This window comes from Mauremys mutica, chromosome 20 (assembly GCF_020497125.1).
Source record: "Mauremys mutica isolate MM-2020 ecotype Southern chromosome 20, ASM2049712v1, whole genome shotgun sequence".
In the NCBI taxonomy this organism is placed as follows: domain Eukaryota; kingdom Metazoa; phylum Chordata; order Testudines; family Geoemydidae; genus Mauremys; species Mauremys mutica.
In genome coordinates, this window is record NC_059091.1 from 2,024,290 (window position 1) to 2,039,789 (window position 15,500).

Consider the following 15,500-nt stretch of genomic DNA (forward strand, 5'->3'; position numbering starts at 1 on the left):
TGTCCTGTTTGACTTCATGCCCACGCCATGCTGCTGTGACTCCAACCACCCCAGAAGCAGCTGCATTTCAGCAGGGGCTGAGAAGCCAGAACTCCATAGACGCTGCATTTCAGGGGGTTTACGGGCAGGGACAGTTAAAGCGGAGCCTGGCGCTGGCGCTTGCTTTTACACCCCCCACCCCCAAGAGCCCTTTGCCCAACAAAGCACTTTAGACAATTCCCCCCCTGGGCGGCTCCGGAGACGGGGAGGGGGCCAGGGAGAGGGAGCAGTACAGCCAGGACTCGGGGTGGGGAGGGAGCTCCAGGAGCCCCTTCTCCCTCGCCATGGCAGGGCTCCGCATCGGGCACCAGGCCCCCCGGCTGTGCCCCGCAGGGGCTGGGATGCCCCTACAGGCACCAGCCAGCTGGCTCCCCACCCGTACCTCAGCACGCGTCGCGTGGGACCCATCGTCCGCCTCGTGCTGGTAGCATCGCCGCTGGGAGGGAACCCTGCTGGGGCCGTGGGGGGGGGGCACTTAGTACACAGCCCCCCCATGCCAGGAAGAACGGGGGCCAGAAAATGCCACCCCCGCCGCTAACACCCAGCGAGCACCTCGTCCCCTCAACGCAGGCTGGGGGTGGGGACAGGCCAGCCCCTCACCCGGGAACGCCTGTCCTCCCCCATCACGGCCCATAGCCCGGCCTGGCTGCCAGAGGGGCACCAGCCCCAACCCTGGGCCCACCTCCTGCTGCACCACCTCTGGGGAGACCCCCCACACACACACAGGGGGGGGGGGGAGTGTGGTCTTCAGAGCCGGCCCTGCGAGGCAGCTGCCAGAGGGGAACTGGGGCATTGGGGGGAGGGGCCCCAAGGGCTCATCAGGATTTGGGGGGGGAACAGCAGAAATTCCCACCCCCCCCGACCTACCCGGAGTGGGAGGGGCCCTGGGAGGAGAGTGATGCAACTGCCCTGCAACCAGTGCCGCTGGCCCGCGGCTGGCACACGGGGGTGCTGCAGGTTTGTGCCTGGAGCCATGGGGGGAGGGCGCTGGCGCCCTCAGCCCAGTCCTAGTGCGCAGGGAGGGAGGGGGTGCTGTCCGTCAAGCCCCACAGACCCCCCAAGCCAGCAGCTCCCTGGGCCATGCCATGCCCTCCACCCTCGGTCACTGCTGGGGGCCTGCGCCGCTGGGGGGCAGAGTGCTCGGGGCCTGGCGCAGCGGAGCCTGGGCTAGGCAAATAGAGCCTGACCAGGGAGCCCTGCTACCCCCCAATCCAGCCCCATGCCTGCTCTGCCGCAGAGGGGGAGCTGAGCCCCCCAAGCACGGACCAGGAGAATGGCTCTGGGCACTGGAGGCTCAGGCTGCCAGCCCAGATCCCGCACCCCCTGCCTGGCCCCTGACTCTGCCTCCCAACCCCCAGCCTGCACCCTGCAAAGGCCGGGCGCTGCCCCCACCCCCCAGCTGGGACATCACCAGTGGGGCCTCATCTCCTCCCGCCACCCCGAGAGCTGCCTGTGGGCGGCTGCATGGGCCGGGTCGGTCCCCCCGAGGCTGCCGGGGGCCAAGCAGAAAGGGGCCTGGCCCCTCCGCGGCAGGGCCACCATGGCAACCAGCGGTTGATTATACTCGTGCCCCTCGGAGGCCCATTGATTTGGGAAAAGTCACCAGCGATTTGCCCTCCCACAGCAACCAGCCCATGCCAGGCCCCTGCCCCCTAGCCCTGACCCGCCTCCAGCCTTCACCCCACTCCGCCGTGTCCACTGGCACCTGCTCTCCCCTTTCACCCTCCACCGTCATCGCTGCCTGCCTGGCGTCTGACCCGGCTCCGATGCCGAACAGCCGCTGCACCCTGCTCAGAGGTGGCTGCCTCCCATTGCTGGGTGAGCCGTGTCCCCGGACAGCGGTCGATCAGTTCGCTGGGCTGGTGACGGATCCGCTCCCTTCGGGGCGTCTCTCCCATGCTCCGGTACCACGGCTGGAGTCGCTGATGCCGCAGCAGCCCTTCGACGTCTGCATGGCAGGACTGGGCTTCCCAGGTGGGCCCAACGCCCCCTTTCTCGCCTGCCCTGGGCATGGGGGGCAGCCCCGGGGGCCAGTCAGCGTCTGTGGTACCCGCCCACAGCTCTGAGGAGGAAGGGCCCAGCCCCCGGGGGTGAAGCGGGACGGCCTGACTCCCACCACGCCCCATGGGCGCCAGGTCTGGAGCGGGCAGAGGGGACCCGTTAGATTCACACTGAGTCCATCACGGCCCCTGTGCACCGGCGACAAACCCGGCCCCAGCAGGCTCCTCAGCCATTAGGGCCTGGGCTGGGTGCACCCTTCGGGGGGCCGGTTTAACACAGGCCTGGGGGCCAGTGGGACTGAACCTCCCACCCGTCCCTGGGCTGCTCAGGGGCTTGTGAAACCCGGGAGGGCATGTAGGGGTGTGCTGCTCTCAGCCCCCTTCCACGGGCATCTGCAACGGCATCCAGCCGAGCTGGCACCGCGCCCTGGGGACTGACTCCTGCCCCGCCTGGCAGGAGCTGCAGGGCCCCGTTCCTGCCCCCCCAGCAGCTGGTGGGTGGGCAGGGAGGGGACGGGAAACCACACATTAATCCAGCCCCGCTCTTAACCTTTTATTGGCAGTTTGAAGGGAGACCAAGGCAGGCAATAAACAGCTGGATTCACAATAACTTAGATAAATAAAACAACGTGGGAGGGCGGCGTCATTGAATAAAAAACCCAACGGGAAGGCGAGAAAGGGAAGGGGGGCTGGGGAGGGGGGCTGTACACGGCAATAGCACCATTGGAGAGAGCCAGGCGAGGGGCACGCGGCCACGGGACCGGGAGCCCGACCCAAACACAGAAGACAAGGGGCAGGAGCGGGAGCCGCCGGCCTGGCCCCACGGCAGCTCCAGGACCCAGCTGGGGTCAGCTCACAGGGTCTGCCCCCCAGCACCAGTGGAGAGGAGCGACCCAACCTGGCACTGAAGGGACAGGGGGGTTGGGGAACATGTCCCATTCCGCGACTCCAGTAACAGGACGGCTGGAAACCCTGGCGCTCCAGCCACTCAGCCCTTTTTACACCGGGGGAGACGGGGGCTTAGGACTCCTGGTTTCTACAGCATCGACTCACGCCACTCGGCTGCACCCACCCCTCCAGCACAGGCCCATAGCTGGTGCATCAGAGGAAGGCAAATCTCCCCCTTCCCCATGACGAGCCTGTGGAACTCACTGCCACAAGAGATTGAGGTGTAGAGCAAAGGGACTGGACAGTCAATGCAGCAAGAACAAGAGACCGTCCAGTTACCTGAGAAGGGCACAGCGCCCCCTGCTGGACAGACTGGTCAGGCCCTAGCCAACAGGGGAGACCCCTCCCCACCGCAGGGCCTCTTGCACCTTCCTTGGCAGCGGCTGGCTCCGGGCCCTGGTGGAGACTGCACCCGAGGGGCCCCTGGTCCAATCCGCGTGGGGAGGGGGTTCAGAGGTGGGGAGGGCGGCGCAGGAGCCTGGCTCCATGCGGACGTCCCCAGAGCTGAGACGACAGCGCAGACAGGCCCTGCGACACCAGGGAGGAGCCCGGGGCCCTGCCCAATGGCTGGGGGCTGCGTCCCGGGGGAGGCAGCTGCTCCGGCCCCTTGGAAAGGGGTCCGGGGTGGAAGATGTGGCGGTGGCTCCACTGTCGGGTGGGGGGGGACGGACTTGGTTTGAGACACCTTGGCAGGATTCTGCGGCCCCGGTGCCAGCAATGGGCTCTGGACGGCCCCAGTGCCGGGCTCCTGAGGGGTGGGGGAAGCACGGGGGGGGGGGGAAGCTCTTCCCCCTCCAGCACCAGATGGTCCCTCCTCCCGCGAAGGGGGGCTCCGGGGCACCCGTTACCCTTGGCTCCCGCAGGAGGAGAGGCTGTCGTAGAGCGAGTCACTGAGCGATTCCGAGTTCTCCAGGCCCGGCTGGCCCTGCCCCGTGTCCCTGGACTTCAGCTCCATGCTGCCCTCCTCGCCCACGTCAGAGGCGCTGGGCGTCCGGCTGGCGCTGAACGCCTGTGGGGAGGGGGGCGGCAGGCGGGGCCCGTCCGAGGAGCCTCGTTTCCTCTCGGCGGTGCTGTGCGCGGAGCTCTGCAGGGACAGACACGGGCGTGAGGGAGCCGAGCCGCGGGGGGAGAGTGAGCTGAAATCAGCAGGGGGACCCGTCAGCGGGGGGGAACTGTCACCTTCCCCCCCGCCCCCGGCAGACGCCGCTCAGGGACGGGGAGCAGAACAACCCGGCCGGCTGGGGGCTCCCTGCACGTCGGCACGGCCCTGCCTGCAGCCCTCACAGACAGGCCTGGATCGAAGAATTGTGGGGCCTGGGCAGTACGGACATTGGGGTTCCCCCTTCTGTACCACCACCCCACACAGACCCCAGGATGACCCTTCTACCCCCCCCAGTGTGCCTCCCATCCCACCCTGCACTCTGACCCCCGAATGCCCCCTCACGTCCTGCCCCACAATACCCAGACAGACCCCCGAATGCCCCCTATCGCACACAGTCCCCAGCCACCAACCCACACATCCCAGCAGCCCCGACATCCCTCCCGCTCACTGCAGCCCCCCAACATCTCAGCCCCTCTGTCCCCCTCTCACCCCTCCCCCTGGGCCAGGGCAGCTCCTCCTGGCCCCAGCCCCGCTCCGCATGCTCGGCACTCACCCGGTGCAGCCCCCCCTCTGGCATGACAGGGGCGGGGGGGGCAGGGTTGTGCCACACAGCCGCTGAGTCTGGGGTTTCCCCCCACAAGGGCCCTGAGTGCACGTTGGTTAATCCAGGCTGGCCGCCAAACGGCCCTGCAGCTCCCTGCACGTGTGCAGGGCGGTGCCAAGCTGCCATCTGCTCCGCAGACACTGCTGCTCCCATGGCAGCGTGCCCAAGAGCCTGGGAATTCTTAGCCCAATCCCCAGCCCTTGTCCCTGCCAGCTGCTGCTGCCTCCACCCCAGAAGTGGCTGCATCTCAGTGGGGCCAAGGGGCCTCCCATAGTGAGTTTCTTTTGGATCCTTTCTCAGGAGAGAAGCAGGAGGGAAATTCCATCCCCCATGGCGCCGACCCCGACGGGGCGGGATTGAGGCCAAATCCTGCCTGTGGCTGGGCGCCCCCTGCACTGTCCAGCGCCACTGCACGAGGTCACACAGCGCCCTGGCCGCGTCCAGCCCTGCGCAGCTCAATGAACACACCCAGCCAGCCTCCCATGGCAGCCCAGCCCCCCCCATGGCAGCCTCGGCCCCATTGCAGCTCAGCTGTGTGCCAGTGCCCAGGGCTGGCCGAGGGGCCTGGCAGGGGAGGGTTGGGGCACTGGGAACATCCCAGGCTCCTCCTGGCTGTCCACCCCGGCACCCAGCGGACAGCCCCTCCTCCCGACCCCGGCACAGCTGGGCCAAGACCCTCGGCGCCACCAGAGAGCAGGCAGGTCTCAGCGCGGCCACCCCCAGGGCGGTGACGCTTCGGGGCAGCAGGGACCGGTGCGTCCCTGGGGCGAGGCCGTGGGTCCAACGGGCAGGACCGCGCTGCCCACGCCGACCAACCCTCGGGGCTATCGCGCCCAGCGCCGCGCCCCCGCCCCGGGGGGCTCCTTACCCCGGCCAGCCCATGCAGCCCCTCCAGGTCCCGGGCCGTGCACAGGAAGGGGTCCGCGGAGCCGCCGCAAGCCTTGGAGTTGGGGAAGGTCCAGTTCCTGCTCTGCTGCACTCGCCGCGCTCGGCCGGGTTCCAGGCGGGGGTCTGGCGCCAGCAGGAAGGCAGTGGGGAGTTAGCAGAGGGCGACCCCCCATCCCCCACGGGGTCAAGCTGGGACGCAGCCCAGCCCCAAGCGAAGGGCTCAATGGCTGCAAAGGTGGGCAGGACGGACTGGGGTGAGGGTTGGGGTCGCTCCAGTCGTGTCCTAGCACCCCCCTCCCAGGCCCCCGGCCCCGAGTGGGCAGCTCAGCTCAGCGCAGGGCGGAGCGGGGCGGGGCGGGGGGGTTAAACCCTCTGGTAGAGGGGAAAATGGGCAGGGTCCGGCCCTGGCAGCGTGGGAGACACACGGGCAGAGAGGTTACCTGCCCGTCGCCTGGCACAAAGCCTGGCCCTCCAAGGGCTCCGCCGTGGCCAAGCTGGGGGGTGCGCCCCACCTTCTCAGGGCTCTCCTCGCATCCCCCAAGGAAGGGTCCATTTCCCACCGGCCATTCCAGATCCCGCCCCAGGGCTCAGTGGGAGCGAGTCGCCGGGGGAGGGCGTTTCTGAACCGCGGGGCCGGAGGTGTCTGGAACCAGCGCGGGTCTCCATTGGCATGACTGGTGCGAGCGTGTCTCCCCCCCCCCACGCCCCCAGCTCAGCCCCCTCCCCACCCCGCGGCTCGCCTGGCTCCAGACCTTCGGGGCAGACTCTGTGGCCGCGCAGGCTCGGGGGCGGCTCCGCGCTGGCCAGCACTGCGTGGAACGCGGGCATGCTCTGGTGCCTGCCGGGTGCCAGAACGTCCTCCGGGCTGGGCACCTCCCTCTCCAGCGTGCGGGCCTTGCGGGGGACTCTGCTGCCGCCGGGGGGCTGCCCCGGGGCAAGGCTGGGTTTCAGCTTGGGGAGGTTTTTACTGGGAGCCCCACTGCAGTAGTCGGGGGGAGGGAAGGTGCCGATGCCGCTGTCCAGGGTCCGTGTCAGGGAGCCACACGCTGTGAGCAACAAGGCAGGGTGGAGTCAGCGGGCCGCGCTAGCCCAGACGGGCCTCCTGGAGTCCCTCCCCGCAGCCCATCTCAGAGCACAGGTCCCTGGCTGAGTCCTGTCTCTAGCCCCGCCCGCCTCCACTGCCACGCCCCCTCCAGCCTCCAAGCTCCGCCCACCGCCAGCAGGCCACACCCCCCAGCACATGGCAAGTTACCCAAGGTGTGGGGGGGTCCCTGGCTGAGTTATGCCTCTAGCCCTAACCCTCCACTGCCACGCCCCCTGACTCCAAGCCCCGCCCACCACTGGCAGGCCACACCCCCACCCAGAGTTGGGAACGGAACCCAGGAGTCCAGACCCCCTGCCTCCCAAACCACCCGCTCGGCCACAGTCTGCGCCGATAACTAGCCTGGCCCAACCCAGAGTTTGTGCCGCTGAGCCAGGAGGCTCCAGGGCTCGGTACAGATCGGAACCGCGACCGCTCGTGGCATCGGGCAGCCTCCTGTGGGGTCACCTGTGAAGTGCTGGGAGTTCACTGACTCGGCCAGGCTGTCGTCCGACGGGATTTCCTCCCGGAGCTTCGAGTCAGGGCCCTTCAAAGGAAAGGAGATGAGAGAGACGGATAACCACGGCGCACCTTCCCCTCTGCCTGGCACAGAGCCCAGCCACGGCCAGGCTGGGGGCGCTCCCCACCTTCTCGGGGGTCTCCTCACAGCTCCGCAGGTGGCCAACGATGCCGTTCCGCGGGGGCCGGAAGAGCCTGGGGTCTTTGGCGTCATGCGAGACCCTCTGGAAATCCCGGAGCTCCCTCTTCTGCTCCAGCCGGCTCTCGTAGGCTTCCTTCCCGTCCACCCTGCAGAGATGAGGATGTGAGCCGCCGGGGGGCCGACAGGACAGACGGCTGGACCCCCAGAGCCAGTGGGGCAGAGCCCCTTCCTACAGGCGTACACAGCTCTCCCTGGTCTGGGCTCAGGACGACTGGCCCTGAATGAAAACCTCCCCCCCACCACGCTCAGCATGTCTGAGCTTAGTGCGTGATCTCCATTCACAGAGGGAGAAACTGAGTCACAGAGAGGGCTCAGGAAGTCTCTGCCAAGGCTGGGAATTGGAGCCAGGAGCCCTGACCCCACTCCCCCTGCCCTAACCCACTAGACCCCACTCCCCTCCCAGAAATAGGAATAGGACTCAGGAGCCCTGACCCCCAGCCCTCCTCCCCTGCTCTAACCACTGGACCCTACTCCCCTTCCAGAGCCAGAACCCATGAGTCCCGACCCCCGCCCCCGCTCTAACCACAGGACCCCACTCCCCTCCCAGAGCCAGGAATAGAGCCCAGGAGCCCTGACCCCCCCCCCCCGCTCTAACCACTGGACCCCACTCCCTTCCCAGAGCCAGGGAGAGAACCCAGGAGTCCTGGCGCCCAGCACGCTGCCTAGTCACATACACTTCTGTTTCCACCCCTGCTGGCATCCTCTCCCCCTGCCCCCCCGCCCCGCCCAGTACCTGTTCAGCAGCTGCTGCATGAAGTTTTCAGCCGTCACCTCCTGGTACATGACCTGGAGCTCGTTCTGCGTCTGCTCCATGAGGATGCCGCAGGCGTGGGGCCGGCCCTTCTCCAGCGCCAGCCCGTTGATGAAGGCCTTCTCCGCCTCCAGCGCCTTGCGCAGGTCCTCCGCCTTCTCCATCAGCTTGGAGATGTTGAGGCTCTCTGCCTCCAGCTTGCAGGCCGCCACTGTCCCCTCCCGGCGCAGCGGCGCGGCGCCCCCGCCCCACGGGAGCCCCTCGGGCCGCCGGCTCAGGGCAGGCAGCTTGCTCCGGCGCAGCCCGAACCAGCCGGCGATGCCGCTCGAGGTCTTTGGCTTCCCCTCAGCCGCCAGCCCCTTGTCCTGGCCCTGCCGGCGCAGCACATTCTCCTCGATCCCCTTCATCACCTTCTCCTCGATGGCCGAGTGCAGCGCGGGGCCGGCCGCGGGCAGCGCTCGGCCAGGTGGGGGCGGGGCCCTGGCACACTCGGGGGGCTTGCGGCCCGCGCTGGGCGGCGGCGTGAGGGGCAGCTTGGGGCCCCCGGGCCTGGGCTCCTCTGCAGGCGGGCGGGGAGCCCCAGCCTTGGCCGGCGCCTTGGTGGGAGATTTGGAGGGCAGCTTGGTGGGGCTCCCATGGGGGCTCTTGGCGCCCTTGGCCGGGGGCACCGGAGGGGCTTTGGCGGGGTTCCTGGGGCCCAGGGGGGTCCCCGCTGGGCACAGCGCCCCCGGCTGGCGGGCTTTGGCGGCGTAGTGCTTTGAGGAGCAGGTCTCAGCCTCCAGCCGGGAGCCCACCGAGCCAGAGTAGCACCGCCCGGCGGGCTCCCCGCCGTGGCACTGCTCCTGGTGTTTGAGGCTGCCGCCTGCGCCCGGCCGAAGCTGTGCCCTGGCCTCCAGCGCCTCCTCGCAGGGCCGGCCTGGTGCCCTGGCCTTCCCGGGGCAGCTGTTTTTCTCCGGGCCCAGCGCCTCCTTCCGCTCCCCGGCCTCGGCACCCTTCAGCTTCCCCAGCGCCGACAGACGCTCCTTAAACGGCAGGTGTCCCAGCTCCAGCTGCTTCTTCCCAGGGCTGTTCCTAGGCCGCCTGGGCCCGGCGGAGCCCCCGGCATTCCTGCGGGCGGCTGGCGGGGACTCAGCGCCGCGCTCCCGGCCCTCCTTGGCAGGGCCGTAGGGGCACAACTCCGGCGGGCAGCGCGGGGCGTCTGGCCTGGCGCCTCGCGACGGGGTGGAGTGGGAGCCCTTCGGCTGCTCCAGCGGGGAGGCCAGGCCGCCCACCAACAGCTCCGAGACATTCTCGTAGTCATGGGGCTCCGGGAAGTGCACGGCGGCCTCGGCCGTCCCGGGGGCCAGGTGTCTGCCAGCCTTGGGGGAGCCCTGGCCGCCAGCCCCAGGGGGCAGGGGGCAGGCGGACACCGCGGGCCCCTCGGGGGAGGCCCTGCGGCTGAGCACGGGCGAGGGGCACGGCTCGTAGTTGTTGCTGCGGCAGGGGATCCTGGAGCTCCGGGTGAGCTGGGGGCTCAGGCGCAGAGGGTTGGGGCCCTGGGGCTTCTCCCCGGGCGTGGGCATCCTCAGGAACTTGACCATCTTGGAGGGGGAGGGCAGGGGAAGTGCCCCAGCGCCCGGGGACACGGGGCCCGGCTGCAGCTTGGGCTTGCCCTGAGCCGAGGCCTGGCCAGAGCCCTTGGCACTCGTCTCGGGGGGCTCGTCTCCGGAGAGGCAGGCGCTGATGTAGGCCTGGCGCTCCAGGGCCGGCTCCAGGAAGGGCCCCAGGTCCTGGCCGCCGGCGGCTGTGCCGAAAGCTGGCTTGTCTGCGCTGCCCTGGGCCGGGCCCGACGCCGGCGTCGTGGGCTGGCCCTTGCCCATGACCGAGAGGCCGGTGAGCATGTCCTGGCTCAGGGCCTTGGCCAGCAGCCCTGGCTTGGGGCCCAGCGCCCCTGGGGGCCCCTGCGGCCGGTAGGCAGCGGCTGGCTCCCCGTTGAGCGGGCAGCCCTGCTTCAGGAAGTGCTGCAGGTAGCACTCCGTCTCCTCCAGCAGCAGCCCAAGGTCCAGCTTCTTCTCAGGCAGGGAGCTCAGCAGGGCCTCGCCCGGGGGGCCCAGCTCCCCGTTCTCGTCGGAGGAGGAGGAGGAGCTGCCCTCGCTCTTCTGCTGGCAGCACAGTGGGGGGAGCAGCTGGGGGCGCCCCCCCTCGGCCTCCAGGACCCCCCCCTCCTCGCCCTTCCACTTCAGCGCCTCCTCCAGGCCATTCTGTGCTCGCAGCAGGCAGGACGGCCACAGCTCATGGGGGGCGGCCAGGGGCTCGGCCGGGGGTCCCTCCCCATTCACCGGCGACTCCAGCTGGCTCCGGCTGTCTGCTAGGACCGGCTGAAATTTGTGGGAGCCGGGCTCAGCGGGGGAGTGGTGGGGGTCCCTCCAGGGAGACAGGTGGCAGGGTGGGGGGCACAGCAGGGGGTCCGTCTCCTCCAGCTTCCGCAGCACCTCCAGGATCTGTGCTTTCTTCTTGAAGAAGGGAGACAACGCCTCCATGGACTGAGAGCCGTACCCCACCTGGGGAGAGGGGCAGGAGAGGCCGTGAGATGCCTGGGGCCCGGCTCCCAGCTCCACCAAGGCCCCCCGATAATCCAGACCCCAGCACGGACAGCGGCAGGGCCGGAGCACGCCGCACCGTGGCCGTTTGCTGCGTCCCAGGGCAGCCAACAGGGGTAGGCCCAGGCCTAGACCATGGGGCCAGCTCCAGGGAAACAAAAGGGAGAGGGGGGGTTGGCTGCTTCTGCAGGGGGCTCTAGGTCTGGGGCAGCCGCATGCCTGCAAGGGCCCTGCCCAGGCAGCGCCCGTCCTGCCACTACCCCAAGCTAGTGGCTGGAGCCTGTTCCCCTGCCCGCCCCCCCTGCAGCTCCCCATGTCCTGCAACGGAACCCACGTCCCTGCCCAGGGGGCTCGGGCCCGGCGAGGACAGCAGCTGCCCCCCAACGCCCCTCTCCTGGTCTATGGGCCGAGAGCAGCTGGGAGCCGGGCTGGGCGGGGGACATACCTCCCTCGGCAGGGCGCAGCGTCCCAGGGGCAGCGAGGGGGCCAGCTTCTCCACCGAGCCCAACTGGAGACTGGCCGGGGGGCTGCACACCGCGGACACCGGCTGCAGGGCCAGCTGGGGACGAAAGCAGGGCAGTGAGGGGCAGAGACGCCACAGGAGCAGAAGGGGAGGGAGTCGGGGGCCGGCGGGTTTCTCCCTCCGTCTCTGCCACCAGGCGGCAGGAGCTGCAGAGGAGAAGGCTCGCGGGCGGGAGGGAGATTCCAGTGGGACTGTGGAACCCACAGGGAGCCGGCTGAGGCATGGGGAGATCAGGCGACGAGGAGTCGTCGGGGGGGCCCAGCTGTGGCTGAGAGGTGGCAAAGAGTCATCGCTGGGGGGGGCGGTGGGGGGGGAGCCCCGGGCGTTTCAGTGTCTCTCGTCATGACCCCGGCTATTGCTGTTCATAAAGGCTCGTCTCCTGGTGCCTGCAGAGTTCAGCAGCAGACAGGGGGCTGCGGGAGGAAATGGGGTGGCCAGGAAGCGGGGGGATGAGGATGGGCCGGGCGGTGGGGAGGGAGGGAGGGAGGGTGGCAGACGAGGCTGGACCGGGTGGCGGAGCGGGGGATGAGGGGACAAGGCCAGACCTGGGGCAGGGAGGGAGGGAGGGGGGCGGGGACGAGGCCGGACCTGGGGCAGGGCGGGGGGGGGCGGGGACGAGGCCGGACCTGTGGCAGGGAGGGAGGGAGGGGGGCGGGGACGAGGCCAGACCTGGGGCAGGGCGGGGGGGGGGGGCGGGGACGAGGCCGGACCTGGGGCAGGGAGGGAGGGAGGGGGGCGGGGGGGAGGCCGGACCTGGGGCAGGGAGGGAGGGAGGGGGGCGGGGGGGAGGCCGGACCTGGGGCAGGGAGGGAGGGAGGGGGGCGGGGACCAGGCACGACCTGGGGCAGGGAGGGAGGGGGGCGGGGACGAGGCCGGACCTGGGGCCGGGCGGGGGGGGGGCGGGGGGAGGCCGGACCTGGGGCAGGGCGGGGGGGGGCGGGGACGAGGCCGGACCTGGGGCAGGGCGGGGGGGGGGGCGGGGACGAGGCCGGACCTGGGGCAGGGCGGGGGGGGGGCGGGGACAAGGCCGGACCTGGGGCAGGGCAGGGGGGGGGGGGGGACGAGGCCGGACCTGGGGCAGGGCGGGGGGGGGGGGGACGAGGCCGGACCTGGGGCAGGGAGGGAGGGGGGCGGGGACGAGGCCGGACCTGGGGCAGGGCGGGGGGGAGCGGGGGGGAGGCCGGACCTGGGGCAGGGCGGGGGGGGCAGGGACGAGGCCGGACCTGGGGCAGGGAGGGAGGGGGGCGGGGGGGAGGCCGGACCTGGGGCAGGGCGCGGGGGGGGGCGGGGACAAGGCCGGACCTGGGGCAGGGCGGGGGGGGGCGGGGACGAGGCCGGACCTGGGGCAGGGCGGGGGGGGGGGCGGGGACGAGGCCGGACCTGGGGCAGGGCGGGGGGGGCGGGCGGGGGGGAGGCCGGACCTGGGGCAGGGAGCCGCTTGTCAGCTGCACCTTCTGCTGCAAGAGGTCGCTCAGGGTCTGGTTCTGGCGCTCCAGGTCGAAGACCCTCTTCTTCAGCTTGAGGCACTCCTGGCGCAGGTCCTGCCGGCCCCGGGGCAAAGCAGAGTCTGTGGCAGCGCCCGGGGCTGGGGCTTGGCCCTGCCCTCAGAGCCCCCCTCCCCACAGGGTGCAGCCCCCACCCACACAGCCAGGCAGGGGGCTGCCAGGGTCCCCCAAAGCCGCCCTCCAGCCCATGGGACCCCACGATGCCGGCCCTGGGGCCCGGCCCGGCCCGGGGAAGGGGCTGGGCTCACCCGCGGGGCCTGGCCGAGCTGAGAGACGCGGCCCCGTGTCCCCACACGCCACAGAGCGGCAGCCGGGCACCGAGGCCTCCAGCGCCAACTGGCTACATCCTGCGTTGAAGGGTGGCCTCCGGGGTTCCAGTCCCAGCTCTGGTGGGGGGACTGGGGGGGGCAGGACTCCGGGGTTCCAGTCCCAGCTCTGGTGGGGGGACTGGGGGGGGCAGGACTCCGGGGTTCCAGTCCCAGCTCTGGTGGGGGGACTGGGGGGGGCAGGACTCCGGGGTTCCAGTCCCAGCTCTGGTGGGGGGACAGGACTCCGGGGTTCCAGCTCTGGAGGGGGGATCTGAGTGGGGGGGGGGAGGCTGTGCTGTGCAGTGGTTGGGGGGGGGACAGGACTCCTGGGTTCTGTGTAGTTGGGCTAGGGAACACACCAGGTGGCGCAGCGGGGAAAGCGCTGGGCACCACGCACATCCCCCACCCCTGCTCAGGTCCCACTCTTGGGGGGCGAAGGTTGGCTGTGCTCCCCCAGGAGGGAGGCCCTGGGAGGGGGGGGGGCTGTGCTCCCCCAGGAGGGAGGCCCTGGGGGGGGGGCTGTGCTCCCCCAGGAGGGAGGCCCTGGGAGGGGGGGGGCTGTGCTCCCCCAGGAGGGAGGCCCGGGTACTCACTCACCTTCTGGTTGAGCAGAGCCTGCACCACGTGGTTGGCAACCTGGAAAACAAAGCAGTCATGTAACAGCGGGGGGGGGGGGGTCAGGAGCAGCAAACGATCTCCCCCCACCCCCTCCGCCCGGCCAGAGCAGCCCAGCGCAGGGGCCCGGCCAGGCAAGCGGCCCCAGGGGCAGGTCACCTCGTCCAGGCAGCGCTCGTAGGTCTCCCTCTGGTTCTCGTTGGCCTGAGCCAGGGCCGAGTTCTCCGCCTGCGCCAAAGGAAAGAGCAGCAGGTCAGGGGCCCAGCTCCTCTGCCCACCCGAAACCCCGCCCCAGAGCCGGGCGCCAGCACTCCTGGGTTCTCTCCCGGCTCTGGGAGGGGAGTGGGGGCTAGTGGTTAAAGCAGGAGGGCTGACAGCCAGGACTCCTGGGTTCTCTCCCAGCTCTGGGAGGAGAGTGGGGACTGGAGGGTAAAAGCAGGGGGGGCTGGGAGCCAGGACTCCTGGGTTCTCTCACCGGCTCTGGGAGGGGAGTGGGGGCTGGTGGTTAGAGCGGGGGGGAGGGCTGGGAGCCAGGACTCCCAGGTCATTTCCTCTGCCAGATTCACTGTATGACTTTGGGCAAGTCCCTGGCCCCTCCCTGCCCCAGCTGCCGTGGGGCTCTGGGAGCGCCTGGGAAGCTGCCTTGGACTGCGGCTGCGAGGGGAAGGGGGGGCGCTGTCCTTGGAACAAACCCTGCAGGAGGGAGCCTCTCGGCTCAGAGCTCACCAGCACTGACCCAGCCGGGCACCCCTCCCCATGGGAGTCCTACGTGCACAGAGCGCCCAGTGCTGGGGAGAGCGCTGCTGGGGGGGGCCATGCAGGGCTCCTGGGGGGGCAGCGACTCTCTCTCTGGCCCCAGGGACACAGCGGGCTGGGGGCTCCCTCCACACCTCCAGCTCCCGCAGTCTCTGCAGCAGCTCCTGGCTCGTTCCCGGCTCGCTGCCGCCCTCTTCTGGCTTCATGTCTCCCCGGCCCTCGGCCACAGCTCCCGACATCGAGCCCTGCAGCACCAAGCGGGAGGCCAGTGAGTGTCGGGCCAGGCACCCCCCAGTGGTGCAGCCCCTTTGGGGGAACTGCAGGGCAGCCCCCTCTCGGCCCGCTCCTTCTCCCAGCACCCAGCTTGGGGCAACCTCCCCCAGGCACCTGCACCAGGCTCGCCTCTGGGACCAACCCCAGCCCCCAGCAGACTCCCCTGCTGAGCGTCTGGCCCAGGAAGCGTCTGGGCTGCGGGAAGGCAGGAGCCTGGGGGAGTCACTCCAGAACACAGGGGCTCCTGCAAAGGAGGGTAAACGAATGCACAGGAGGGCGAAGGAGGGTGTGTACACACACACGAGCGAAGGCGTGTACACACACGTGCAAAGGAGGGAGTGCACAGGTGTGTATGTGCGAAGGTATGTACACACACGTGCAAAGGAGGGAGTGCACAGGTGTGCACGTGCGAAGGAGGGCGTGTACACACATACGTGCAAAGGAGGGAGTGCACAGGTGTGCACGTGCAAAGGAGTGTACACATACGTGCAAAGGAGGGAGTGCACAGGTGTGCACGTGCAAAGGAGGGCATGTACACACACGTGCAAAGGAGGGGGGAGCTCTCTCTCTCCTTACCTCGTTTCAGGGGCCTGACTCCAGACCCAGCAGCACCTTCCAGCCTTCCCTTGTCACCTCTGCCTGGTCACCTGCAAGGGGATAAACCCAGCAATGAGACTGGCCCCCCGGCTCTGCCTCCCCACACCCCCACACCGAGACGGCGCCAGACCAAAGAGCCTGGAAGGCGGCGGGCTCCCCAAATCCCCAGGTGATCGAGAACACCAGCCCCAGGCAGGCTGCCGGGGAAGA

The 15,500-nt window shown here is 70.1% G+C and overlaps 1 protein-coding gene across 8 annotated transcripts in view; it reads right to left on the reverse strand.

Moving 5' to 3' along the window:
• Positions 1-2,658: 2,658 nt before the first annotated feature.
• NCKAP5L (NCK associated protein 5 like) overlaps positions 2,659-15,500 on the reverse strand; it is a 35,476-nt gene continuing 22,634 nt past the window's right edge. For 7 of the 8 annotated variants that reach the window (XM_044995131.1, XM_044995129.1, XM_044995133.1 and 4 more), the window contains 12 exons: positions 15,270-15,340; positions 14,555-14,665; positions 13,824-13,892; positions 13,647-13,685; positions 12,658-12,777; positions 11,159-11,272; positions 8,117-10,674; positions 7,310-7,469; positions 7,131-7,209; positions 6,334-6,627; positions 5,562-5,704; positions 2,659-4,071 (listed from right to left, as the gene is read on the reverse strand). In XM_044995131.1, coding sequence (XP_044851066.1) covers positions 3,832-4,071; positions 5,562-5,704; positions 6,334-6,627; positions 7,131-7,209; positions 7,310-7,469; positions 8,117-10,674; positions 11,159-11,272; positions 12,658-12,777; positions 13,647-13,685; positions 13,824-13,892; positions 14,555-14,659 — 3,921 coding nt within the window. In that variant the 5' untranslated portion in view covers positions 14,660-14,665; positions 15,270-15,340 and the 3' untranslated portion in view covers positions 2,659-3,831. The remainder of the gene's footprint in view (positions 4,072-5,561; positions 5,705-6,333; positions 6,628-7,130; positions 7,210-7,309; positions 7,470-8,116; positions 10,675-11,158; positions 11,273-12,657; positions 12,778-13,646; positions 13,686-13,823; positions 13,893-14,554; positions 14,666-15,269; positions 15,341-15,500) is intronic. The other variant, XM_044995137.1, reaches the window with a different exon arrangement.